A 27744-nucleotide genomic window follows, 5' to 3' on the forward strand; every position below is an offset into this window, starting at 1 on the left:
CACGGAAGTACTAATGTGAGCGATATTAAGTTAAGCAGTTAACCGCACACTTAAAATCTGATGCCACATCAGATTTTGATGGGACCGCTTTTGTTGGAGACCTGGGGTGGTGTTGCGATATCTCATTAAAAAGATTTAACATATTTTTTTCAGTCAGGGGTAATGAAAGCAACATATGCAGTTTTCAGAGATTTTTATTTTGAAATACAATATCAGATCTTCATCAAACCTCTTTTCGTGGAGTCCTTGGTGGTCTGTCACACAGATCTGGACTTGTCTTGCGATACCAATGGGATTATGTCGGGGTGGCTTTGGCTCAGTAGGTAGAACAGGTTCGAATGCCTGCTACGACTGTCCGCATGTCGAAGTGTCCTTGGGCAAGACTCTGAACCCTAATTTTCTCCCAGTGGGCCTGGCAGCGCCTCGTATGGCAGCAGTCGCCCATTGGTTTATGAATGTGTGTGTGAATGTGAGGCTTTGTAAAGCACAGTGATGATGTAGATAAAGCGCTATATCAGTGGAGTCCATTACCATTAATTTTTCCAAAGATATCAAATAAAGTAATTTTTTTTAATGTATGTATGTAATGTATCTCAAGATTCAAATTAACTTTGCTGGTTGCATTCCTAAACCGAAGAGCACTGACGTCCGTATTATTGGGAAGTTTTTATTTTGAAGGTGGCTTCGCCGCGAGTTGGCGACCTATTACCGTAATCCCTAGTATGAACAAAATTAGGGGCGGCTGGTTTGACTGCTACTCTTCGAGTGGAGGCTGGCTTTGACCGCAGTTTGAGACTGGCGTAGTTGAATCACGTGTTTCACTTTCGTTTCCTTGAAAAGAAAACCACCACCACCTTTCAAGGTCCGGAATACCGTTGGAATATTCCACAAACCTCCGCCGAGATGACAACACAACTGTCTAATTTCATCATGCAGACTTTATGTGACGACCAAGGCAGTTCGGACTTCAGAAACCTGAGACAGAGATTGGAGCAGAGGTTTACGGGTGTTGGGGCGTCAGTCCTTCAGCGCGTTCTTTCGGACGAAGCCCGAATAGCAGTGAAGAAAGGCGTCCTGGCCGTCGGCGCAGGTCAAATATTGAGCCAGGACTCTGTGATCGTGGCCAAAACGTCTCTACGGATCTGCCAGAAGAGATTTGGTGACTGTCTACAGTGTGAGAGTTTGCACCTTTGCAAGTTTTATGTGTTGGGGACCTGTATGTTTGGGTGAGTCGATGCTTGGCAGATGTTTTATACTGTTGTGTATCATATATATATATATATATATATATATATATATAAAGTTTATTTGAACAAAATTAGCAATATTTGAATTGTATGACAGTAATTAAAGCTACTAGTTAAACCTATTAACCAAATATTTAATTAGTAATGAGGGGGAAAAAATGAAAAATAAGCAAACAAACGTTCATTGATCCTTTTGGGTGTTGAACGGCCTAATGTAACAAATACTAGAATAACTCTTCGGTGATGTAAAAGCTCGGTGGACCGGAAGGAAACACACACTGGCAACAACATTAGGTAGACCTAAAGACAAGCTCCCCTCCTTGAGCAGTCACCTTGTCGTGGTGGAGGGGTTTGTGTGTTCCAGTGATCTTAGGAGCTAAGTTGTCTGGGGCTTTATGCCCCTGGCAGGGTCACCCATGACAAACAGGTCCTAGGTGAGGGACCAGACAAAGCACGGCTCGAAGACCCCTAATGATGACGACAAACAATGGACTTCGTTTTCCCTTGCCCGGACGCGGGTCACCGGGGCCCCCCACTGGAGCCAGGCCTGGTGGTGGGGCTCGAAGGCGAGCGCCCGGTGGCCGGGCCTGCACCCATGGGGCCCGGCCGGGCTCAGCCCGAAAGGGTAACGTGGGTCCCCCTTCCCGTGGGCTCACCACCTGTGGGAGGGGCCATAGGGGTCGGGTGCAGTGTGAGCTGGGCGGTGGCCGAAGGCGGGGACCTTGGCGATCCGATCCCCGGCTACAGAAGCTGGCTCTAGGGATGTGGAATGTCACCTCTCTGGCAGGGAAGGAGCCCGAGCTGGTGTGTGAGGTCGAGAAGTTCCGACTAGATATAGTCGGACTCGCCTCCACACACAGCTTGGGCTCTGGTACTAGTCCTCTCGAGAGGGGTTGGACTCTCTTCCACTCTGGAGTTGCCCACGGTGAGAGGCGCCGAGCAGGTGTGGGTATACTTATTGCCCCCCGGCTCGGCGCCTGTACGATGGGGTTCACCCCGGTGGACGAGAGGGTAGCCTCCCTCCGCCTTCGGGTGGGGGGACGGGTCCTGACTGTTGTTTGTGCCTATGCACCAAACAACAGTTCAGAGTACCCACCCTTTTTGGAGTCCTTGGAGGGGGTGCTGGAGAGCGCTCCCGCTGGGGATTCCATTGTTCTGTTGGGGGGACTTCAATGCTCACGTGGGCAATGACAGTGAGACCTGGAAGGGCGTGATTGGGAGGAACGGCCCCCCCGATCAGAACCAGAGCGGTGTTCTGTTATTGGACTTTTGTGCTCGTCATGGATTGTCCATAACGAACACCATGTTCAAGCATAAGGGTGTCCACACGTGCACAGGACACCCTAGGTCGCAGTTCGATGATCGACTTTGTGGTCGTGTCATCGGACTTGCGGCCACATGTCTTGGACACTCGGGTGAAGAGAGGGGCGGAGCTGTCAACTGATCACCACCTGGTGGTGAGTTGGCTCCGATGGTGGGTTCGGGCAATCCCCGAACCCGTTGGTGGACACCAACGGTGAGGGATGCCGTCAAGAGGAAGAAGGAGTCATATTGGGCCTTTTTGGCCTGTGGGACTCCTGAGGCAGCTGATGGGTACCGGCTGGCCAAGTGGAATGTAGCTCTGGTGGTCGCTGAAGCAAAAACTCGGGTATAGGAGGAGTTCGGTGAGGCCATGGAGAAGGAATTCCGGACGGCTTCGAGGAAATTCTGGTCCACCATCCGACGTCTCAGGAGAGGAAAGCAGTGCACCACCAACACTGTGTATAGTGGGGATGGGGCGCTGCTGACCTCGACTCGGGACGTTGTGTGTCGGTGGGGAGAATACTTCGAAGACCTCCTCAATTCCACCGACACGCCTTCCCATGAGGAAGCAGAGTGTGGGTTCTCTGAGGCGGGCTCTCCTATCTCTGGGTTTGAGGTCACCGAGGTAGTTAAAAAGCTCCTCGGTGGCAGGGCCCCGGGGGTGGATGAGATTCGCCCGGAGTTCCTAAAGGCTCTGGATGTTGTGGGGCTGTCCTGGTTGACACGCCTCTGCAACATCGTGTGGACATCAGGGACAGTGCCTCTGGATTGGCAGACTGGGGTGGTGGTCCCCCTTTTTAAGAAGGGGGACCGGAGGGTGTGTTCCAACTACAGGGGGATCACACTGCTCAGCCTCCCTGGTAAGGTCTATTCAGGGGTGCTGGAGAGGAGGGTCCGTCGGGAAGTCGAATCTCAGATTCAGGAGGAGCAGTGTGGTTTTCGTCCTGGCCGTGGAACAGCGGACCAGCTCTACACCCTCGGCAGGGTCTTCGAGGGTGCATGGGAGTTCGCCCAACCAGTCTACATGTGTTTTGTGGACTTGGAGAAGGCGTTCGACCGTGTCCCTCGGGGAGTCCTGTGGAGGGTGCTTCAGGAGTATGGGGTACCGAACCCCCTGATACGGGCTGTTCGGTCCCTGTACGACCGGAGTCAGAGTTTGGTCCGCATATCCGGCAGTAAGTCGGACTCGTTCCCAGTGAGGGTTGGACTCCGCCAAGGCTGCCCTTTGTCGCCGATTCTGTTCTTTTATGGACAGAATTTCTAGGCGCAGCCAAGGCGTAGAGAGGGTCCGGTTTGGTGGCCTCAATATTGCATCTCTGCTTTTTGCTGATGATGTGGTTCTGTTGGCTTCATCAAACCGTGAGCTCCAACTCTCACTGGAGCAGTTCGCAGCAGAGTGTGAAGCGGCTGGGATGAGAATCAGCACCTCCAAATCTGAGACCATGGTCCTCAGTCGGAAAAAGGGTGGCGTGCCCTCTCCGGGTCGGGGATGAGATCCTGCCCCAAGTGGAGGAGTTCAAGTATATTGGGGTCTTGTTCACGAGTGAGGGAAGAACGGAACGGGAGATCGACAGACGGATCGGTGCAGCGTCTGCAGTGATGCGGACTTTGTATCGGTCCGTTGTGGTAAAGAAGGAGCTAAGCCGAAAGGCGAAGCTCTCAATTTACCGGTCGATCTTCGTTCCTACCCTCACCTATGGTCATGAGCTGCGGGTCGTGACCGAAAGAACGAGATCCCGGATACAAGCGGCCGAAATGAGTTTCCTCCGCAGGGTGTCCGGGCTCTCCCTTAGAGATAGGGTGAGGAGCTCGGTCATCCGGGAGGATCTCAGAGTAGAGCCGCTGCTCCTCCGCATAGATAGGAGCCAGATGAGGTGGCTGGGGCATCTGATTCGGATGCCTCCCGGACGCCTCCCTGGTGAGGTGTTCCGGGCACGTCCCACCGGGAGGAGACCCCAGGGACGACCCAGGACACGCTGGAGAGACTACGTCCTTCGGCTGGCCTGGGAACGCCTCGGGATCCCTCCGGAAGAGCTGGATGAAGTGGCTGGGGAGAGGGAAGTCAGGGCGTCCCTGCTAAAGCTACTGCCCCCGCGACCCGACCCGGATAAGCGGTAGAAAATGGATGGATGGATGGATGGATGGATGGATAAAGACAAGCTAGTCGCCATAGGCAGCGGTGAGTTTTGATTGCTTGATTTAACACGCTTCCTGAAAATGAAATTTGGAGGGTCGCGTCATACCTGGAGCTGTTCGGTCTGATCGCAACACTCTTGTGGATGTAATTCAGAGAAAGATCAACACCACTCCAGATAACCTCATTCCCAGGGCAATCATCATGTGCTCAAGAACTGTGAACTGCGCTGCTCGTTGAGATATATATAGTCAAGGTCAAGAACCACAGTCCTTATACATTATGTATAATCGCTGACCGAAACCTTGTATGTTTCAATTTGGTCAATTTTATATATTTTTTCCACAAGTGGCTACTGTTGGTCAGTTCCTACGTGGGTCTATTAGTGTTACAAATTATTGACGAATCAAAAGTGTTGTCAGTGGCTTGCTGTCTTTGGTGATGCAATGTTAATGGCTCACCAAACTGCATTCCCCCCGAAAAGTGAGGATTTTTCATTTTGTGACAGTGGCAGAGGAAAAGTCCCTCTCAGGAAGAAACCTCGGAACAGAAAACAAAACCGAATATTGACAACGACAAATTGTACAATGTGATGCGGCTACTTTACAAAATACATGACATTACATCATGGCACGTAGAATAGATCATTTTACACTTGAAAGTACGTGAGTCCCAGGATGCACATGTCTGGAAGCAATGAGTCCCAGCCCTGGAACAATGACTCCCTGCAATTTATCATCACGGAATACAGATACAGTAATCCTACACTATATCACGGTTCTTGCGTCGCTGTTCTGCGATATTGCTGATTTTTATTAGTTATTACTTTATTTGTATTTTTTCCCCCCCTGTATAAAAAAAACAACGTGTTATCCATTGCTGTGTCAATTTATGATACGTTTAGTTTTTTAATGACATTTTTTTTAGGACCATATATTTTCCCCAAAACTATTCAGGACAAACGTGAGTATCGTTGACGTTTCTGATAACGTAATAATTCAAGAAGACCACCGTAAAAATAAGGCCCGCCCTCGAGCCGCAGGACTGTGCGGGTTTGTCCGTTTGCTCATCCGCTATGTGCTCAGTGTCTGGAGTCAGCTCTTGTCCGACTAACGTGCCGCCTCGGTTATGGTTAAACATTTCACTTTCCCGTCGTCCGTGTGTCAGTTTCGTGGGGAGACCAACACACAAGAACTCCGAGCAAGGCAAGCGAGCGTGTTTTCAGCACCTACCTTTTCATGTTTTGAATCAAAACATGAAAAGGACTTTGGTGCATTTAAGCTCATAGGAAAATGCTTTTCAGAAGGCCAATTCCAAAATCATTTTTCTTGTTTCTTATGTAACATTCCAATTTCTTGATCGTGAATTTGGAGTTTTTGTGAGCTGTAAGGTATAATTAAATTATAACAAAATAGAGGCCTGACATATGTCACTCTGTGTGTAGTTAATGTATATAATATAGAAGTCTCCCTTTTTGAATTGAACGAAAGTAAGTTTACCACATTCTTGCAGTTTATGGAAATGCAAATAGAGACTTTACATAACAGCACAGATGAGGAACATTTGTGTTTTTTTTTAATGCATTTATTTATAGCAAATAACCATTTTGGAGGGTGTTTTAAAAATAAACGACAACCACGCATTGAAGAAACATTCTGTTGTTTCATAACACAGTGGGATGACAATCAGTAGGCCTCGAGAGAGCGTTCTAGAATGAAAACAAAACATAGCCCGTAAAATAGAGACGCTGCGTCATTCCACAAATCCTGTTCAAGTATTCATTGATAATGCCTTTTAGTAGTTAGCCCCTTTATTTTTATATGCAAGTACAGTGTATATATACAGAAATGCTGTTAAAGTATATTTTCATGATGCCGTTTGACAGTTGGTCACTTTATTTCTGACTGGTGGCATACAGTTGAATGATGGCTTCAGTCGGAGTCGCTGCTGCTACTGCTGCTGCTGCTGCTACTGGAGGAGTACTGTGGGGAAAGATTCGTAAGCATGTGAATGCATTGTTAATCGGAAAAAAACAAAACACATTTATCATTTAGCGCAAGTCAGGGTTTTATTTTTCCGAGGCCGCTGAGGATCACAATTAACTAATGTGTCAAGTTACGGTGGAACCTCCAAAATGAAACATAATCCACCAGCTGAGTTCTAAATTGATGGATTTTTGTTTTAGATTGTCCCCAGTGGAAATAATGTAAAAGTGAATTCATGAGTTGCAGGATCGAACTTGTTGCCAACTCAAAAACAGCAACTATTAACCGTACAAGTCATGTTTTGTAACTGCCACACAAGTGTAAAAACAATTTAACCAGTGTAAAATGGGACCCAAAAAAAATGGAGATACCACACAAACAGTTTTTCCCATAGGAAATAATAAGAAGGTGACTTCATCATTCTGTACCAGAGCCAAACTGTTTCCAACAAAATAATATTTCATTAACTGTAAAAGTAATGTTTTAAACTGTCATACAGTTTGGGGGAAAAAAATAAGTTACCACTGTTAAACAAACAGTAATAAAACTAAAATAAGTACAAACTACTCTCCACTTCAAGACGGCAGACACACACATTTTCCCATAGAAAATAATATTAAGTAAAGTAATCAGTCACACGGTCAAACCGTGCCGTCAGACAAAACTGTGCCGTCAGATTTTAACAATCATACAAGTCGGGGGGAAATGAATCCCTGTAAAATAGCACGAAATAAAATTCAAACTAATCACAACTACTACCCTCTTTGAAGATGCCTGACAAGATCAAATGTAAGGGGGCCAAGTTACCTAGTTTTATAAGAGCTTGCGGTATTGATTCAATTGTACTGAGCTGCCAGACGCTTTCCTTTTGAGAAAATTGGGGTTCAACCCCAAATTGTTCCACTTTTGCTGTTCCACTTTGGAGGGTCCACTGCAGTGATTCTCACATTGTGGTAGGTGAGCTCCTTCTAGTGGCATGCGAAAGAATCACTGACGAGTTGAAGATGAATTTGATTTCATCTATAAAGTGAATTCAGAGATTGGTTTTTAAATACTGTACATGTTTGAAGATAACTGCTGAAAACGGGCCGAGACTGAGAACTACCGGTATGTAGTGCACAATAGTGGAGCTATAGTGTTCAACTGTTTTTCATCATTTCAGTTTTCCTGATTGTTTAGGTGTGGCTAAAACTACGCCCAGTGACACAATTGGCAGTCTGGCATGAGTCGCCACTCCACTACTATATTTAAAGTTGTTGTCAAGTTTTTTAGGATGAAAACCTTTGCCTTGAACACTTTCGCCTGCTGTTCTACTATATTTTAATGTTGGTCATGATGGTGGTACCTCGAGAGCTAAGTATTTGTTGAGGTGGCGCTTGATGTAAAAAGTTTGCCGTTATGTGAGAGTGGTGTCAGGTCCCACCTTGCCGCCATGTTTGTAGTAACCGTGCTTGTACATCTTGTGCACCTTCTTCAGCTTCTTACCCTTGTTCAACTTCTTGTGGGCTTTATGTGCCACCAATCCCATGGCCAAGCCAGTCAGGCCCCCGCCAAACCCCCTGCTCAAGGGATAGACTGGGTTGACCCCGCCATGGTAGAGATAGCCCTTATTGTGGTAGTCGCCCTTATAATGGTGGTAACCTTTCTGGGAGCACGGGTACGCACCAGGGTGGACGCCTCCGACGGGGGCTACGAGGTACCCGCCAGGCGCAACTGGGTTGAAATGAGGTCCCGGACCCCCCACGTAAGGCGGTGCAACCCGGGGTGCGTTGGGTATCATGGGTGGGTTGACACCCGTCGGATACTGGACGGGCAGGTACTGTTGACTTGGCGGCTGGGGGAAGACTCCTGCTGGGGGAAAGGGGGGGTATGAAGGGTTGTAGCCAGGAGGGAAGGCTGGGTTGGATGGACCTGATGTAAACACACACACACACACACACACACACACACACATATATATATATATATATATATATATATATATATATATATATATATATATACACATTTGAACAGTTAGTCACGATTTTATAGCCCCCCCCCCCCAAAAAAAAAAAAAAAAAGTTGTATGTACAATATACCTTGATTTGGCCACATAGTTACACTTCAGATGTTAATGAAAGTTCCCTAAAGACAGAGAAAAATGGATTAAGATATATATTTTATATACTTATTTTTTATACTTTTAAATGTGTATTTTTATTTATATATCTGTGTATTTCTGTGTATTTATTTATTTTATTTTTGCCAGTATGTTAGTCAATACACAGGAAGAAAAAAAGTTACCCATTACAATAAAACTATTACAAATAAAAAATAATAATCATATATAAGTAAATAAAAGCTAAATTAGAACACCAAAAAGAATACAAATTTAAAACGTAATAAAAGTTGAAAAACAATAAGACTAAAATAATTGTAATGTAAAAAAAGTAATCATAAAAAAAAAGATTGCAGATAATTTCAATAACCAAATAAAGAATTACTAAAAACTAATGTAAAAAAGACCAATAATAAAACAGTGGCAAAATCCTAAATTTGGTATACATTTTTGTATACTTGCACTGTTAGTTTAAACAATATTATGGAATATTTTTGTGACAGAATCAGGAATAATGATGTGTCATATTATAACAGTTCATGTTACGCAACAACACTAACGACGACGCTCATTAATCCCAACACCTTGACGACTTAACTTCGGACATTTTGGATAAATGCACAGTATGAATTAAGTATAGTATACAAGTATTTATCTTAAAAATGATCCAAATGTTCACCTTTGCTTGTTTAGTCGGTGTGGAGCTCTTAACTAATTGTTGGTCTTCTGCATTCAGCAGCAGCAGCAGCAATGTGAGTGACACAAACATGCCTGGAAGCCGCGCCCAGCCTTTACACGCCCACGCCCTTCGTTTCACGTTTACACGTAATGGAACATGTTTAAAAAAAAAAAAATGTCATGTCATTGTTTCCATGTGCAGTATTGTTTACTTTTAAAGGAGGGGTTGAAACATGGAGAATACGTATGAAATGACTGGACAATTCATCAGGTACACCTGTAGGAGTGAATAATGCAGACACAAAGACGATTGATTTGTGACAATTTTAATTGCCGTTTCCGCGAAATGACATGATCGAGGGACGATCGTGTCGTTTCTCCAGTCATCTCTGGTGGGAGACACTCACGTGTAAACAGATGAGCGGGGATTGAGGGCCGAGGAGGTTGCAAATCAAGACATTGGATTTGGCCAGGGTCGAGGGACAGAGGGTCGATAGAGAGAGAAAACAGGATAGAGGGGTTGGCCTGCCAGGGGAGTGGCGAGAGAACAATGGGCACAACAACAGCTGGCGATAGAACTGCACAAAGTACAAGTAGGGAATGAAGTGAACATTCGATGCTGGCCACTATATACGCAAAAGCAGAATATCATACTTTTGAGTTAAAAAAAACAACAACCATTGAAGCATTGTAGTGTGGAACCTCTAAACTCAACCACAAACTGTTCTGTGAGGCTGGTTGACTTCCAAATTCTTCTATAAATGATGAGAAATAATGCAAAGCTCAAACCCTCACCTTTAGATCTTTATTTGCTTTACTGTCAATGTTTCAGTAAATATTTGATCATAACTGCCATACACGTGCTGGTGTTTGATAGGTATTGCTGGAATTAATATGAGTGAAATATATTGCCCATATTGTACTCAGCAGCCAGGCCCTTGCCCACGATAATTTCGATATCTGGTTCTATTATTACACATTTCCTCGAAACCGTCAAAATCTGAACCTGAGTCTGAACCGAAGCTAATTCCGTAGTAAAGTCATAATTACAGTAAATATTTGTACAAAAAAACCCAATTCTGAGCTATAGCTATAAAACAATCATGTGAAAAATAGAAGTATGGTGGCGACTGAGCATGCTTTCTTGTGCTGCATCAGGATGCATTTTTTTAGCCTCTGTGCAAAAGTAGTTCATCAAAGAAGTTAATTTTGCCCCATTTGAAACCTCGAAATGTCAATCTCAGAGGACCGAACCCTGCACAAAGGCGACCGAAAAGGCAAAACACATCGAGCTGTTACTTAAGATGCTCATTGAGTTGTTGTTTTTTTTAATGGGATGTCTCGCGTTCTGAAAACTCCAAATTGTACCACTTATGGGATGTCGAACATTGTAGGTTCCACTGTGTTAGCATTATATGCAATACAGTTCATTCTAACAATTCTATTTTCTTTGTTTAATCCGCAAGTGGCTAATGTAATCTCAAACACATTCCCTGGCCAGTAGCGGTGAGCCGGTACAGGTAACCCACGGTGCGGTATGTATCTGAACTTCGGTGCGGTGCATTTTCGGCAGGTGTTTTGTGCTCGAACAGAAACAAATTTCCTCTCCATGTTATCTCTATTTTGCTTCTCAGCTGAATAATATCGCTTATTTCAAATTCATTATTATTGAAACGCAAGTTTGCCGGATTCAGTACCTGACTGTAAGTGATTGAACGTACAACCGGCACACGCACACAAAGAGGATCAATGCAAAGTGAATTGGAAAGTAAAAATAAAAACGGAGTCCATAAGGGTGAATTGTCCCGAGCAGAGTGTACTCCATGTCCCATTCTTATTGGCCAGTCACCACAATCAACATTGGTATTTAAAGTGCAAATGCACAGAAAGCAGCGCAAATGCATTTTACCTTTACTACAAATAAAACCGCTTGCCGAGGAGACATTCATGGCTTTGTTTTTTTGTTTTTTTAGATCGAAGTGTAAACATCCACACCTGTTGACTTGGCTACACAATGCAGAGCTGTTGAAGAAATTTGACCTCCAACACCTTTCAGAGAAACAGCTGTTCCAACTCTTACTACAGAATGACCCCTACCTTCTTCCTGAGGTAGGTCGTAGTGGTGATAGTAATACTTAGTCAAGTACTTCTTCAGGGTAGCATATTAGTGGCAGTGGCACATTCACACTCTACTGTACTTCCCTCCAGATATGCTCCCACTACAATATGGGCGAGGGTGAGAGCGGCCTCTGCACGTTCACCTCGAGGTGCCGCAATCTTCACGTCTGCAAGCCCCATTTTACCACAGGAGTCTGTAAACAAGGCTCATCCTGTCTCAGGATCCATGATGTTGATACGAAGGTGCACAAGTGTTTTGAAAACATCAGTCAAGAGATGATTAACAGTCTTCCAAAAGTCTACGAAAATAAATGCATCATCGGAGATCGGCAGAAGAATCCAGCCACTGCTGCTCTTGGTAACAAAAACAATGATATAAATCATCCTTGCTCATCACCTTTGGTCCAATATGCGCGTGTTTATCACATGAAGTATTTTCAGAGTCGAGATGTCCCGCCGGCTCAATGGGTGCAACTAAACCAGCGAGTGATTCTGGCAAGAAGGAACTCTGCCTCTTCTTCATCAGAAATTGCTGCAATTATAAAGGTAACAAGCACGTGGGACATCTACGTATTGTACATTTATATTTTATATGAAACAAAAAATGGTGAGGCTTCATATAAGGATGTTTTTTTTTTTCCCTCTCTCCTTTGAATTGATAATCTAGCACAATGACTCTCAAACCTTTTACACCAAGTACCACCTTAAAAGATACTTAGATATCCAAGTACCACCATAATGACCAACATTAAAATGCAGTAGGGTCGTAGACCTAAATTGTAATCAAACACAAGGCAGGTCTTATTCCTATAAAGTATATGTAATACTATTGTAAGCCACTATACAAAATTGTGCAGAATTTGTACATAAACACTGAAAAAAACGACCTTCTCAAAACAAGTAAAACATATTTAACTAAAGTCGTTTTGTCCTTAAAATAAGTGGGCGGACGGGTGGACGGGGGGGAGGATTTGCCATTGGAACTAGTATGAGTTGACTTGGTAAGATTGTTAAAACAAATATTTTAGTCTTGCTGAAAATGAAATAAAAACAAAAACAATGTCTTAAAATGAGTACAGTAAGATGTTTTCACTCGAGATAAGATAAATTCACTTCATTTTTGCAGTGAACACTGCTTGAATATTGGAAAATAAGAAAAAACTGTACCAGAGTAATGGCTCACTCCAAATGTATTGCACATACAAGTTAGTAACAATTGTAGCGAAATATATGTTTTAAAACAAGCTGTTCTTTGTTTAAATGCAAATGGACATTGGATTTTCTTTTTTTTTTTTTTTTTATCAGCAAAATTGTTCAGTTGCATTTTCCTGCTCAAATCCTACACTGACCAGCCGCAGCATTCCACTGTATGACCACCTGCACAAAACTAAATAGAGCCAGCAAGAGAGCTGTATTGAAAAAGATATGCCTTGACAAATATAACCCGCTTAGTTTAGGTTCACATTAGGCCGCACGATATTTGGACGTTTGCGTTTTTTAAACCTGCGATATACTGTATATTACGATGTAAAATAAGACAAGATCAGTGTCGGGAAAGTTCATTTTCAACGCGAACTACTTCAAAGTTCACTTCACTGTTCCTTGTTCAAAAATTTGAACTAAGTTCACCAGTTCAAAAACAAACTAGTTCATCGTTCTTTTTTTTGTTTGTTGTCTTTTTTTCAATATGTTGCTCCAAAATACTGGCATTTCATTGCCCCATCGTTGCCACCCATTCAGTCCACACTAGTAGCCAGCTGCAGCTTTCACCCTTACAATCTCAAAAACATGAGGAAAAACTTGTTTGAAATGAGGAATTTAAACAAAAACAGGACTTTTGTCCTTAATATGCAAACAAAAACACGCAACACAGTATGAAATAGTAGTATCTCATAGTATGAAATGACATTGATAACATTCCTCGCAGTTCTGGCTGACTATATTAACAAAGTAATTTGTCTATTCTTGTATTACAAAACAAAATAAATTCCATAGTATCACACTGTGATCGTACAGTATTTTAACTAAAGCATTCTGATGCAAATAATATATTTTTTTCTCTGCAGAATAAATACTGAATGAAATTGCCCGATTAATATATAACAGCTCTCAAGGGCGACAGTTAGCTGTTGGTCTCAGACACTTCTGACATTCATTCGTTAAAATCACAACCTTATTCTTGTTATGATGTGACTTTACTCTCCTAAAATGACACATTTTATTGTTTATTTGAATGTACTACCTTATCATTTTGAGGGAAAAGGATGTTGTCTGCACACCACTCACTAACTGTTGTCTGTGTTTCTTTTTTAAAAATGTTTGTATTATTCCAGCAGAGAAATGTGTCCGTCTCCACTGGCACTTACCTTATAGATGGCAGGTTTTGGACACCGGCGGTGTAACCTGGGAAGACATTACCGATATGGAGGAGATTGAGAAGGCCTACTGTGACCCGGCGAGAGATTCAAGTTCCATGGACCAAGCGTCGAACACAGTGTGGCTTCCAAAATTGAGAAACATGTAGTCATCTCTTATTATCCATCCATCCATTTTCTGAGCCGCTTATCCTCACTAGGGTCGCGGGCGTGCTGGAGCCGATCCCAGCTGACTCTGGGCGAGAGGCGGGGTACACCCCGAACTGGTCACCAGCCACTCGCAGGGCACATATAAACAAACAACCATCCGTACTCACATTCACACCTGCGGGAGAGTTTGCAATTAACCTACCTTGTATGTTTTTGGGATGTGAGAGGAAACCAGCGCACCCGGAGAAGACCCACGCAGGCACGGGGAAAAACATACAGGCGTGGCCGCCGCTCTTATTATATAATAACCAATATATTAGAAACCACGCTCAGTAAGATGTTGTGCGGTTCTAATTTCCTTACTTACTGTAAACTACTTCCGGAATAATTAACGTAGCAGAGGTTTTAAACAATTGGCACAAATAAAATGAGTAAATGGGTTCTATGAGAACTAGATGGACATTTTGGTCACATTCATGCTCCATAGGGAAGTGTGTTAACGTGCGTGGTGGGTGTCAATAGGAAATGCGGGCTCTCTTAAAGGGCCTGTGCACCATGAACAAAACTGCTCGCAGTGTTTGCCAACCTTTATTGAACCCAGACCCCCCCCACCCCCCTCCCCCCAGATATTTAATGCAAAAATTAAAAAAGGACACAACCATCAAAAATGTCACAACAAGTATGAGTACTCTAATACCAATGATCTCATCTCAGTGTACTTAGAAATGTATGAAATCTAGGACTGTGTAATTGAACACACTCGCAGGAAGCCATAACTTATTGAATGGGTGAGTGAATTGCACCTTAAGCTATCTAATGGAAGAGCATTTAATAATTCTGCATTTTACTATCTACGACACTGCTTGGCAGAGAGGTAATAGATACTTCTCTCAAGTGTCAAAAGTGGTTATTGTCTTCGGAAATGTAGGCTTTTGCATACGGCTCTTCTATTGGCTTTCCTTTGCTTTGCTTCATAGGTGGTTTAGCTTGCATGTACAATGTATTTTGACTGGTTTCTTTCAGCAAACCCCAGGCTTGCAAAATGCCCTCAGTTGACTTCACGGGGATGACTCGCAACGGCTCTTCTGTGCGTCGCCTGTCCACAGTCTCGTCTGTTACGAAGGCCGGTCACTTTATTCTGACAACGCAGTGGCTCTGGTACTGGAAGGATGACACTGGCAAATGGCAGGAGTTTGGCCAGGTTAGCTGCAATTATTTGTATTATTCCAATATTATTGTGGATTGTTAATGTATACAACTCCTTCACTTACTGCCATTTAATGTGTCTTGCTGTTGTCCTACAGAGACAATTTCAGAAATGCTCGGCGTCACCTTGGCAAGTGCCACTCTTACATCGTTATCATTTTTGCAACAACATGGTCCTTTATTCTTATGCCTGCCCTCTGCAAAAAGGATCGCTTACAAAGTTATAATGTAGCAAAAGGTCACAAGTAATGGTACGGTCAAGCAGAGTGCGACGTCATGAACCATACGTGTGCGGTGAATGGAACGGATATACTGTACTGTGTTTCTTGACCTCCAATAAACCCATTGAAACTGACTCATCGAAACCAGGTTGAGAACCACTGTTTTATTATTCACTGTCAAAAATAAATTCATGTGACATCATTTGAAATATGAATATCAAAGTAAGTACATGGTAGGCAAAGGAAATCAAATGGGTTTCATGTTGATCAAAATAATTATTAATCAAATTTTCCAACGTATTCAAAGATATTTTATAACCAATTTCACAAAGCTTCTGAATTGAAAAATTCATATTTTATATCTACACATATCAAATATGAATTTTATATAACCTTTGCATGTATTATTGTACCATAACTCTGTTACACTTTCAGTGTAACTTTGCTTAGCTGGGAACAACCAGCTATTGTTTTGTCTGTCATCTCCTGATAAGGATGCAGCTGGCTGGGATGCGTGTGAAGCTTTTCCTCAAGGAAATTTACTGCATCTGGCCGAAGGGCCTTCCGTATAATTATTATTATTATTTTTTTGCCGTTTCGGCTTCGGAGAGAGTGTGGGGGCTTGCGAAGAGCATGAGGCCAGCCGGCCATCTCCGCCATCACATGTTCAATATGCGCACTGCTTCTGACACTGCCCATTTTCTTTTCTGCCCTCCTCTTTGAATTTTGATAGCATGTCCAAATCTTTTCTCATTAGTGGCTTTTTTTTTGGTTTTGTTCAATTTCCTCACGCACGTTGACTAGTTTTAACTGTTTTGAGTTTATTTTCACGCAAAATGCCCCTTCATTGCTAGTGAATGTCATTCTTCACCATGAAAATAAATAAATAATTAAACTAACATAAGTTTAACCTTAAATATCTTTTGGTCAATTGGGTAAGAATTGGGTATGTTATTGGATTATGAAATGATGTGAAACTACATTAAACATACTCTACTCGTTTCATTTTGTCCCTTTGTGTCTCTTCAGAGCGAGGTTAGCACGTCAGCCTCTCTCACTTCCAAAGCGCTGGAGAATATTTACTTGGCAGACCAAAAGACAAAAGTGTCTTTCTCTGCTGGCGACCATCAGTATGTGATGTACTTCGGAGATAAAGCAGGAACTCAGCGTATGTATCAGGAAAATGTCAAACACTCCACCAAGCGGGAGGTTCGAAGGAGGCCTCGCTTTGTGTCCTCCCGTGATGTGGAGGTGATTTTGAAGAGGTACGTTTGTCTCTTACACATTCAGATGTTCTTCCTCTCAGGGACTGTTTTCAACTTAAAACTGATAACGCTGAACACCATTTTGTCATTTGCTTACAGTATGTCAGCTGTGTTAAAAACAATCATTGGTAATGTATTTGAAAATGACAAGTGCTTTTCTGTAAATCCCCAAAATGGTAGTCTTTGACAACATTGCTAATGTGTATTGTGAGCATGCGTGAGTACTACACGACAAAAACGAGTAGGTTTTTTTTTAATGCTACTGAAACCAGCATTATTTTACATGTCAGATTTTAGCATTACAAATACAGCATGTATTAAGATTATGATGACAATGACATTATGCCGTTATTGGCTAAAACAAAACCAAAAACATTTGAAGGGCATGTGTGGGATGTAGACGCATGTGTAGCTTTAAAAAGGAAAGACTAACGAAATATAGCCTATTGCCAACAACTGGTCTGCTATGAGTATTACGTTTTCGGTGATTTGTTAAACTTTCCCAAAAAATGCAAAGAAAAAGTGTTTGTGTTCATTCTAACGCAAACTTGGAGTCAAGGTTTTGAGCTGCAAAGTTTTGTAAATTCTTCCTTCTTTTCCTAGCAGTTTGTGGAAATACTGTATCTCAATATATGTATTGTCACACAGCTCCAGGTCTTCCACAGAAGAATTCCCTTCACATTGGGACAAAAATGCCCTTCCCGACATTGGATTCAAGGTGTCTTTCATCGCTCCTTACTGTGCTGACATTTTGTGATTCTGCTGTAAGAACGTATTTAAAAACATCTTCCTCATCCCTTTTGTCAGATGGTGCCGCTTCCCAAATCTACTGAGTACAACAGGGTTGAATGTTTGTTCAAGGCAACGATGCCAAAAGTTACGATCCAGAGTATCAAGAGGATCCAGAACCCCTATCTGTGGACACGCTTTCAGATGTAAATCTCACACAGGATTTGAAAATCCAAAACGATGGCTGTGCAACTCATTATAAGACACATAACTACACACGTTTCAATTTTTGTCTGCGTTCAGGCAGAGAGATCAGATGAAGAAGAGAAATGGAGGGAAAGCTGTCGTTGAGCAGTACTTGTTCCACGGGACTAATGATAACTTGATCGACGCCATCTGTGAGCAAAACTTTGACTGGAGATTGAGCGGCATCCACGGCACGGCCTTCGGCAAAGGTATGCATGTTGAAGATGATGATATCCCGTTTCCTGTCTGGAAATGATTTGTTGAGTTGCAACGCAGGTGTTGAAAGTTCAAATCCACGTTTAATGACTGGAACAAATTGTCTCGACAGGAAGCTACTTTGCCAAACGGGCTTCTTACTCAAACCGATATTCCACAGCCAGAGGTGTGAACAAGAGTATGTTTGTGGCTCTAGTCCTGGTAGGGGAGTACACCAAGGGAAGCAGCCACTTTACCCGCCCACCAGCCAAAGGAAAGAGCACAACCCTTTATGATAGCTGTGTTGATGATGAGACAAGCCCCAATATTTTTGTCATCTTTGATAGTCATCAGATGTATCCCGAGTACCTTATTGACTACTCTGAGTAGCAATAGCAGTAGTTGCTGAAGTTGATTGGGGAGGATTCTAAAGACTTCAAACGCTTTAACGATCGTAGTGTTTTCAATGAGAATGTAGAATGATCACAACCCATCGTGGGCCGCTTGTTCCCCACAGTTGTTTGGATTTCATTAAAACGTTTAATCCTACATTATGAAACCGCTGGCATCCCAAAACATTTTAACTGCAGAATTCATGACATTCTTACATCTTTAAAACCAAGTTTAATTTTTTTTTTTTTTTTTTTTACATAAAAACAATCAATCTTAACCTTTGCGATGAAGGCTTAAATGCAAACGTAACTCATGTCCAGGCTCTACCTTATCTCATAACATTCTTATTCGTCACGTGTAAAAATAAGTTAACCTCTATGAAACATGCATGAGTGTGTTTGATTCTTACTTTACATAACTTCTGTTGTTCCCCCCCCCCCCCTTCTCTTAACTTCACTTGTTAGGGCTCCTCCTTCTTTTGGAGGTAGTGCACGACTAAACAAAGAAAATGTGTGCAGAGTTGTTATTTTGATGATCGACGAACTGGGTCTCGCATGATGTTAGCCATAGAGTGGTAAAAGCATTGCAAAAAAAAAAAAAAAAAGCAGAACACATTCAAAATCATTCTTTTGTATCCTGCATTGTACTGCCTTAAGGGTGTTGAATTTCAGGTTCCACTACATAGTGTTTACTGTGTGCATGTTGTGCAAATCAGAGCTCGAGTTTCAACATTACTGTTGACTTAGAATTGTTCTTTAACTTGAAAAATGACTTGTTACATTGGTTTTTTCATGATTTCAAATAAACAAGCATGACTTTTTTTAATTTGTCACTTCACGGCTGATTCATAAATGACCATAATAAAGAAACTGGTGAGTTATGTTTATGTAATACATTTACAAAAATGTCCCAAAATAAAACTCTCATTATGGGGTGTTGTCGGTAGAATTTTGAGGGGAAAAAAATCTGAATAAGGCTGTAACAAAATGTGAAGCACTGTGAATATTTTCCAGATCCACTGCATACATTTTAAAATGCATGCCTGACAAAGATGAAAAATCCTAAAGAAAAATTATGTGGTGGCAGATCAAGGTTTGGGTAAAAAGAAATCATCAGCAAACCGCACCCACAGCAAAGGGCGAAACATAGCGACGTCCCTGATCCAAGTTTTATCACATCAAACGTTTTCAAGAGCAATTTTGCACCTTTTTTTTTATTTTTTTATAAAACGTTTTCAAGAAAACGTTTTATAAAAAAAAACGCTCTTGAAAACGTTTTTATAAAAACGTTTTCAAGAGCAATTTTGCACCTTTTTTTTTTTTTTTTTTTTATAAAACTTTAACTGCAACATGGCTGTACTTTGCAAGACTTCACATTTCAAATCACATATTTACACTCCCCACAAACTAAAAACTTCATAATCCATTTCAATAATTTATTTAAATTGTTCATTACTTTTATTCACATTGTGAAAAAGCTTTTACTCATAAGTGGCATGTCCAGGTTAATTTAGGTATTGGTATAGATGGCGCAAATATGTTCTAATGACACTTATTGTGGCTGACTGAGCAGATATGTAAAAGGGATGGGACACAAAATGCACCGATTATTACAGGTTTTACGTAATAAAGTACGACACAAAAGAGTAACTGTGAAAAGTGTAAATTAAGTGACATTTTATCTCATTGCTGCTTCAAGATTGGGATTCTTTTAGCGAAGATGGCTTATATTTGGTTTGGTTGTTCCAATGTTGGAGATGTGTGACTTGTCTTCAGTGTTCTGTTTCCTGAACAAAGTTAAAGGGCTCCACTTGTTTTGAAAGAAACCCCCCCCCTCCCCCTCCCCATTTCAGAGGTTTAGCAGCGCATCACATTTAATTCAGAGGTCATCTGTTGTCTCTTTTTGTGATCCTGATAAAAATGCCATTTTTGGGGCCGAGGGTGCTTGATGACTTCAACTCGAGCGGAACCTGGAGGAGGAAAAGAGTCCAAAGATGTTTCCTAATGGTTAAGACACTAAAAGCAGACGCACATTAAATAATGCAACCCACCTTTGTCTCGGAGCAGGTTATGATGTTGAACCTGTGGAAAAGACAAACCAGAGCCATCTTGATTTCCAATTGGGCAAGCCTCATGCCCACACAGTTGCGGGGGCCCGCCCCAAAAGGCAGGTACACAAACGGGTGCCTACTGGCTTTCGCCTCAGGGGTGAATCTAGAAGAGACACGCATGCTTTTCATTTCACAGGCTTGTGTTTACTAAAACCTATATTTACCATGAGCAAGAAAATTAGGCCTGTACACTAGTAGACTCACACTAGGTGTCAAGGTGAAATGTGAAAAATTGATCTCCATTTAAAACAATTGATGTGGTGCTGCTTCTCCGCTGTTTTGAGTTTGTATTATTTCTCAACTGCTTAGTATTCAATCAAAAAACTAAATGCATCTTTCACAAGAAGTGCCATTACGTTTCTCATACCCACAATTGATTGAATGGAAATGAAATGATTGAAGGCAAATTCATTTCATTTCATTTGCCTTCAAATGATTGAAGGCAAATTCACTTCATTGATTAAAATTTCAGCTTGTCGCTTGTCGCAAACTTCAGAACGCTGAGGCGGACGTGCTGATCACTCGCCGCCTTGCCGCTGTTACTCATACAACTCAGTAATATCGTTATATAAATTTCAAATTTCAGTAACTACTACTATTTATTACATTTAGGAAGGAACATGTCTACCTCTCAGGGATGAACTTCTCGGGCTCAGGCCAGTGCTCAGGGTCATAGTGAAGGAAACCGGCTGGGATCTCCAATAAGGCTCCTTTTGGCAAGGACACTCCATTCACCACGCAGTCCTGCTCGATTTCTCGTGAAAACCTTGAGCAACGTCATGAAATATGATTTGTTTTTTTTTTTTAAACTTATTTTCTCTCATTCTCGTTTTGGTCTTATATTGCCACCTGTAATTGTTGTGACCTTCACCTGAATCCAGGAGGATAGAGCCGCAATGCTTCACATACAACCATATCTAAATATTTCAGCTCCTGGACATTAGTGTAGTCAGGAGACTCCTACAGTGACAGGGAACACAGGTTGAAGCGCCAAACTTTCGGCATCAAGAGAAACGGCAAACAAGGCAACAAGCTCACATGTTTGCTGAAAAAGTCATCCACCTCCTCTTGGACTCGGCGCTGACACTCTGGATGGATTGCCAGGAGGTAGCAGGTGAAGGCCAGAGTGCTGCTGCTGGTCTCGTGGCCAGCCAGCAGGAAGACAAAAGCTTGGCCGACAATTTCATCTTCTGTTATCACCTTTTTGGATGGTCGCCGGGTGGGCGAATCCGAAAGGTGAAGACTAGCCTCTGAACTCCTGTGATCAGACTCAGCACTGTTGCTCGTTGCGTCAAAGTGCTCCAAAGACACAGCCTCCTTGCTACTGCGCGCATCCAACATCAGCTGAAGGAAATCCCGCCGCCTCTATGTATAAATCCATTTAATATTAATTCATCATAAAATGTTAAAACTGAATTAATATGGAACCCTGTAAGATGCATTTAAGAGGATCTGTTCAGACCTGCTCAGGAGGTTGCTCCTCCCTCTGTCTAATGATCCATTGAATGCTGTTGATGAAGAACTCACTCATTTGGCGGCGACGTTTGTTGGGGATGATTCCCGCCAGTGGAGCCATAATGTGTGGAAAAGCAACTGCAGATAAAGTCATTGAATTACTCAAATTATGATAGTTTAGCCTCACATACTATTATTTCTCGCTCTCATTGTTAGGTTTATTTCAATATATATACTGGAGATGGTGGGATTTTTTGTCTGCATTTGAGAAGTCCATTTTTGTTGATGGGCCTTGAGACATCACTCCCTGAATCCTCAAAAGAGGGTACTAGCCACTGAGTTAGCGGCGAGCTAACTCAACTTTCAACTGGAGGCACAGAAGGTGGTTTGTTTGTGCTGAATAATTTAACTAATGAATACAGCTGTTTATATACTGTAACTCATTACTGTGTACTGTATATGCTACATGCATGGTGTTGGTACTTTATGGTCTTCTACGTTTTAGGTGTTTTGCAGCTATCTTGTGGCATCTAAGGCAATTACAAAACCCGTTTACAGTTGGTCACGCATGAATTACTCAAGGATTTGTGCAATTTCTGTGGTTGTTCATCGCAAAGGTGTTTTACAGAGTTGATATCAAAATCTTCCATAGCACAATCGATGGGGAACAGTCATGCTGGTACTGAAAAGGGCCTTTCCAAATCTGTTCCCACAAATGGGTAACCCTAGAGTTGTCTAAAAAGTAAGATTAAGAATTTTCTGGGGGGGATAAAAAAAAAAGCTCGAGAGGTTTTGTACTATTATCCATGTATGGTACATTTACGCGCATGTGAAAGTACTGACAAATTGTTCTCTTTATGTTATGATTATGTGATAAAACAGGCTGTCCTTACTGAAAAAAAGCATGATGGGCCTGAAGAAAGAAAATGAGAAGAACATCTGAGCATGGTGGACAAATGGGTCGTCTGGGTTGTTCTGAGATTCCACCTGGGTTGCAAACGCCACGCTGGCAATTACGTCCATAGTGAAGCAGCCGAAACACCTGACATGAAAAAGGGAGAGAAACACAAATTCAATGGCTGAATTGCCCATCTTCTTTTGTGTTTAAAATTTGCATTCACCTGTGAATATCAAAGGCCTCCCCTGATTCAGCATAGGCATCCAAGTTGTTCATCAGGGCATTCGTGGTTGTTTGGATGAATGGAACCATCTGCTCCAACACAAGTTTTGTCATGACAATTAGGCTTTGCACTATTGTAATACTTATACAATACAAATTAACAAATTACCCATCCATCCATGTTCTATAGCACTTGTCCTCATTGGAGTTGCAAGTGAGCTGGACCTTATCCCAGGTGACTCTGGGCGAGAGGTGGGGTACGCATTCATACTCACATTCACACTTCTGGGCAATTTCAAACTTTCAATTAACCCAATATGCATATTTAGTGCGTGTGAGGAAGCAAGAGGACCTGGACAAAACCCCAACAATTACAGGGAGAAAACGTCACACAATTGATGCACAGTATACTCTTATGTTCATTAACACTCGGCTTTCAATTTTTCTTTTTGTGTTTATATCTGGGGGCAGCAGGGGTGGGTCTTGTATATGTCTTGTCATTTTAATTGCCGGTTTGAATTCCTGTAAAGCACTTTGTGTTGCATTTTCATGTATGAAACGTGCTATATACATTTGAATTATAAACACTTTCTATACTCAAAACACCTTTTACTTACAGTAATGCACAGTAAGACTACACACTATGTACATTTTATTCCATGTCAGTGTTCATGACACAACAATAAGGAAGAGACTGGGCAAAACTGGCATCTTTGGCAGAGTTTCAAGGTGAAAACCACTGCTGACCAAAAAGAACATGCAGGCTCATTTTACTTTTACAAAAAAAAAAAAAAAAGATTCCCAAGACTTGGGAGAATAGTATATGGACTGACAAGATGAAAGTTAAGCTTTTTGGAAGTTGTGCATCTTGCTACGTCTGGCATAAATAAATGAAAGTTGTTCACAAAGTGCTGAACCCCGCCCCATCTTTGCTTGTGAACAACTGAGCCTTTCAGGGATGCTCCTTTTATACCCAATCATGACACTCACTTGTTTCTAATGAACCTGTTCACGTATGGAACGTTACAAAATTGCCCTCCCATCCCCCCCCCCCCCCCCCCCCCCCCCCCCCCCGCCATTAGCATTCCTCTGCTTTCCCAGTCCTTTGTTGCCCCTGCCCCACCTTTGTGGGGATGTGTTTCAAGCATCAAATTCAAAATGGGAGAATATTTGCACACACAAAAACAACATTCATCAGTTTGAACATTCTTGTCTTTGAGGTGTATTCAACTGAGTATAGGTTGAAAAGGATTTGCAAATGTATTCTGTTTTTATTTACATTTTACACAAGGTCCCAACTTCATTGGACTTGGGGTTTTTATTTAACCTAAAGAAACCAGAGGTTCCTCTGTGTGCTACAACTGCAATATTAGTAAAAGTTAAAAAAAAATTCAGTTCACAATATCTATATTATAGTCCATTGTTGTCTTATGTTGATAAGCAAGTACAGCATGTCTGGCTTATACTGTGCACTAAGGTCTGCTTAAATATATTTGGAGAAAAGTCTCTATTTCTAGCATTAAATAATACTATTTCAAGTATTGTACTGTATGCCAAAGTTGAAATGTTAACAAACTTGAAGTTGTTTCATTTAATATATCATGTATGTAATAGATATGTTGTAGCACTACCTCAAAAATGCAAATATACCTGAGTACAAATAAGCCAAATGTACTTTTCTGACAGTATAGGCCGAGTGTACGGTCCTCCTGTATGTAAAATATCGAATTTCCTACCTCTTTCATTCTGGCAGCACTGAAGGACGGAGTCAGAATACCCCTGACTCTTTTCCACTGTTCATTCTTCAACATGAGGAGACAATCACTCATGGGTTTGTTGGCAAAGCGATTAGTCTACATTCACGGGAACAACATTTCATTAATTGCATTTTATGACTGATTAACTTCACAACGGCATCAGGAGTTACCGCACAAAGTACAGTAAATCCATTCACCGGACACTATACAATACGAGCCTCACAATATAATGAGATTCAACTCTCAGTGTGATGCTGTGCCGTTCTACACTAAACTACAGTCACAATAATGAATATACTCTTAAATTAATACCTACAGTATGTGACAGTGTGAATAAAAATTGAGACCTATTATCTTAAAAAGTATACCGTATTTCTAGACATATTTTTATTGGATCTCATTATGTTGTGCTGGTGTCCCTAATGTTGTGGCCAGGGCAGGAAGAGAGAGAAGCATGTAAATATTGAAATTGCAAGAGAAGCAGTTGCATGTTGTTCTTCATGCACTCACCATTCTGTTTGGAAAGCTGCTGAACTCTCTCACCAGCACTTGTCTCAGCATGTCAGGGTCTGCCACGACAACCACTGCTCTCCTTCCTAAATAATACCTTAAACATAAGTACAAAGTGGGGGCTCAGCTAATAAGACTGACTGTATGTTAGAAATGATGCTGAAGAAAATGTTTTGTAACTACCCGCACACTCGACCATATCTCTTTATGAGGTCAGACACGGGATGGAAAAAACCCTGAAATTACACAAGGAAGAGAAAAAAAAAAAGGGCTTATATAACAACTAGATGCAAACACACATTTAATGTAAATTTGTTTGTTTGCAAGCTAGTATGATACAAAAACTACACAACCGACTTTCATGAACCTTGGCAGAGGGCTGGTACATGTGGCAAGCAAGAAGCTTTTAAAGAACTGAATCTGGGGGGGAAGCCACACCCCTGTCTATATAAGACCTTACAGCTCACAGTGCATGTCGGAGCAAATGATAATCATGAGGTCGAAGGAACTGCCTGAAGTGCTCAGAGACAGAATTGTGGCAAGGCGCGGATCTGGCCAAGGTTACAAAAAATTACAATCAGAACCCTTCTTCGAGCTGGCCGTCCGGCCAAACTGAGCAATTGGGGTAGAAGAGCCTTGGTGAGAGAGGTAAAGAAGAACCCAAAGATCACTGTGGCTGAACTCCAGAGATGTAGTCGGGAGATGGGAGAAGGTTCTAGAAAGTCAACCATCATGCAGCCCTTCACCAATTGGGGTTTTACGGCAGAGTGGCCCGACGGAAGCCTCTCTCAGTGCAAGACACATGAAAGTTCGTATGGCGCTTGCTAAAAAAACTCTTGAAGGACTCCAAGATGGTGATAAATAACATTATCTGGTCTGATGAGACCAAGATAGAACTTTTTGGCCTTAATTCTAAGTGGTATGTGTGGAGAAAACCAGGCACTGCTCATCACCTGTCCAATACAGTCCCAACAGTGAAGCATGGTGGTGGCAGCATCATGCTGTGGGGGTGTTTTTCAGCTGCAGGGACTGGATGACTGGTTGCAATCAAAGGAAAGATGAATGTGACCAAGTACAGGGATATCCTGGACGAAAACCATCTCCAGAGTGCTCAGGACCTCAGACTGGGCCAAAGGTTCACCTTCCAACAAGAAAATGACCCTCAGCACACAGCTAAAATAACAAAGGAGTGGCTTCAAAAGAACTCTGTGACTGTTCTTGAATGGCCCAGCCAGAGCCCTGACTTAAACCCAACTGAGCATCTCTGGAGAGACCTGAAAATGGCTGTCCACCAACGTTCACCATCCAACCTGAACTCCAGAACTGGAGAGGATCTGCAAGGAGGTATGGCAGAGGATCCCCAAATCCAGGTGTGAAAAACTTGTTGCATCATTCCTAAAAAGACTCATGGCTGTATTATTATTATCCTTCCTAGGGGTCGCAGGTGTACTGGAGCCTATCCCAGCTGACTCTGGGCGAGAAGCGGGGTACACCCTGAACTGGTCGCCAGGCAGTCGCAGGATACATACAAACATACAACCAATCTGTCCGAACCCACCTCACGAAACAGGAACAGGTTGCCGAAAAAGGGGACTGGTTTTGGATGTTCGATTCCACATCGAGTGAGGACTGAAAAGGGGTAAACTGAATACCTGTGGGGGGGGAAATTAATCAATAAATCTTAAAATAAGAAATATATTCTCTTAGATACAGTATACACTGGCATATTTCCAAGCGTTATCGTTAGCTGGCTAAATCACTTTGGCAACCAAGATTTTTTGTCTGTCAAGAGTAGTTTTTAATCTGATTGCGGAAGCAGTCAGAACATCAGAATGATACTCACCAGTACAGAAGAGCCAGGAAGAAGATGCCGAGTGTCACATATGAGCCACTGGTCTCCATGTGGAATATGTTTACAAAGTCAAGCATGGCCTCCATGATGTAATCGTTTAAAAAGAAAAGGTCAGTTCTGGGCCACACACAGCCAACATTTCTTTAAAAAAAAAAAAACACACTGTATACTGAATACAACCATTGTATAATATTAAACAAAACAGAAGAGTAATTGCAATAGTTTTGTACCACATAAAATCAAACATCTTTATCAAGCATCTCTTTACGTTTAACTAGGTGCACTTGTCAAAATTGCATTCAATAAATGAAATGAGGTCTGTGTTAACAACGATAATAATACTGCGTCATATCATGATTTTAGCAGGATTGTGCATGCGTACGGGAAACCACAAACACAGTATTACAAATCATAAAGAATGCGAAAACGTTACGGTACCTCGCTGACAGCTAACGCTGCTGTCTGGTTACTAAACCAACCAGTCTGTCCAGATTCTTCGTCGAGCTAAAAAAAAAAAAACATAACATTGTTCACCTTTGCTCTGTGTTTCTAAGCACGTATGATGTGTTTTTGGCCATTGGCAAGTCGTAGCATC

The 27744-nt window shown here is 42.1% G+C and overlaps 3 protein-coding genes across 5 annotated transcripts; 1 reads left to right on the plus strand and 2 right to left on the minus strand.

Moving 5' to 3' along the window:
• Positions 1 to 102: 102 nt before the first annotated feature.
• Positions 103 to 19170, plus strand: parp12a (poly (ADP-ribose) polymerase family, member 12a). Of its 3 annotated transcripts, XM_061676779.1 has the most exons (12): positions 103 to 1226; positions 11421 to 11556; positions 11656 to 11714; positions 11787 to 11923; positions 11998 to 12111; positions 13899 to 14085; positions 15114 to 15291; positions 16547 to 16782; positions 17431 to 17500; positions 17590 to 17717; positions 17815 to 17966; positions 18086 to 19170. In XM_061676779.1, exons 1-12 carry the CDS (start codon positions 904 to 906, stop codon positions 18340 to 18342), a joined length of 1977 nt encoding a protein of 658 aa, XP_061532763.1. In that variant the 5' UTR covers positions 103 to 903; the 3' UTR covers positions 18343 to 19170. The 3 variants fall into 3 exon arrangements, with proteins under 3 accessions (XP_061532763.1, XP_061532761.1, XP_061532762.1); XM_061676777.1 differs by having other exon boundaries at positions 106 to 1226; positions 11656 to 11923; XM_061676778.1 differs by having other exon boundaries at positions 112 to 1226; positions 11656 to 11923; positions 12007 to 12111.
• LOC133402734 (proline-rich protein 13-like) lies at positions 6260 to 9545 on the minus strand. The gene is made up of 4 exons (XM_061676783.1): positions 9449 to 9545; positions 8750 to 8795; positions 8092 to 8579; positions 6260 to 6665 (listed from the first exon to the last, which is right to left on the minus strand). The coding sequence occupies exons 2-4, from the start codon at positions 8763 to 8765 to the stop codon at positions 6615 to 6617; spliced, it is 555 nt and encodes a 184-aa protein (XP_061532767.1). The 5' UTR covers positions 8766 to 8795; positions 9449 to 9545; the 3' UTR covers positions 6260 to 6614.
• On the minus strand, positions 19153 to 27744 carry tbxas1 (thromboxane A synthase 1 (platelet)). Its single transcript, XM_061676780.1, has 14 exons — positions 27588 to 27744; positions 27141 to 27290; positions 26856 to 26949; positions 25481 to 25533; positions 25298 to 25394; positions 24767 to 24883; positions 23032 to 23120; positions 22804 to 22952; positions 21918 to 22048; positions 21494 to 21820; positions 21327 to 21415; positions 21084 to 21221; positions 20396 to 20558; positions 19153 to 20314 (listed from the first exon to the last, which is right to left on the minus strand). Exons 2-14 carry the CDS (start codon positions 27233 to 27235, stop codon positions 20231 to 20233), a joined length of 1626 nt encoding a protein of 541 aa, XP_061532764.1. The 5' UTR covers positions 27236 to 27290; positions 27588 to 27744; the 3' UTR covers positions 19153 to 20230.

The sequence above is a fragment of the Phycodurus eques genome, chromosome 5, assembly GCF_024500275.1.
Source record: "Phycodurus eques isolate BA_2022a chromosome 5, UOR_Pequ_1.1, whole genome shotgun sequence".
NCBI classification, from domain to species: domain Eukaryota; kingdom Metazoa; phylum Chordata; class Actinopteri; order Syngnathiformes; family Syngnathidae; genus Phycodurus; species Phycodurus eques.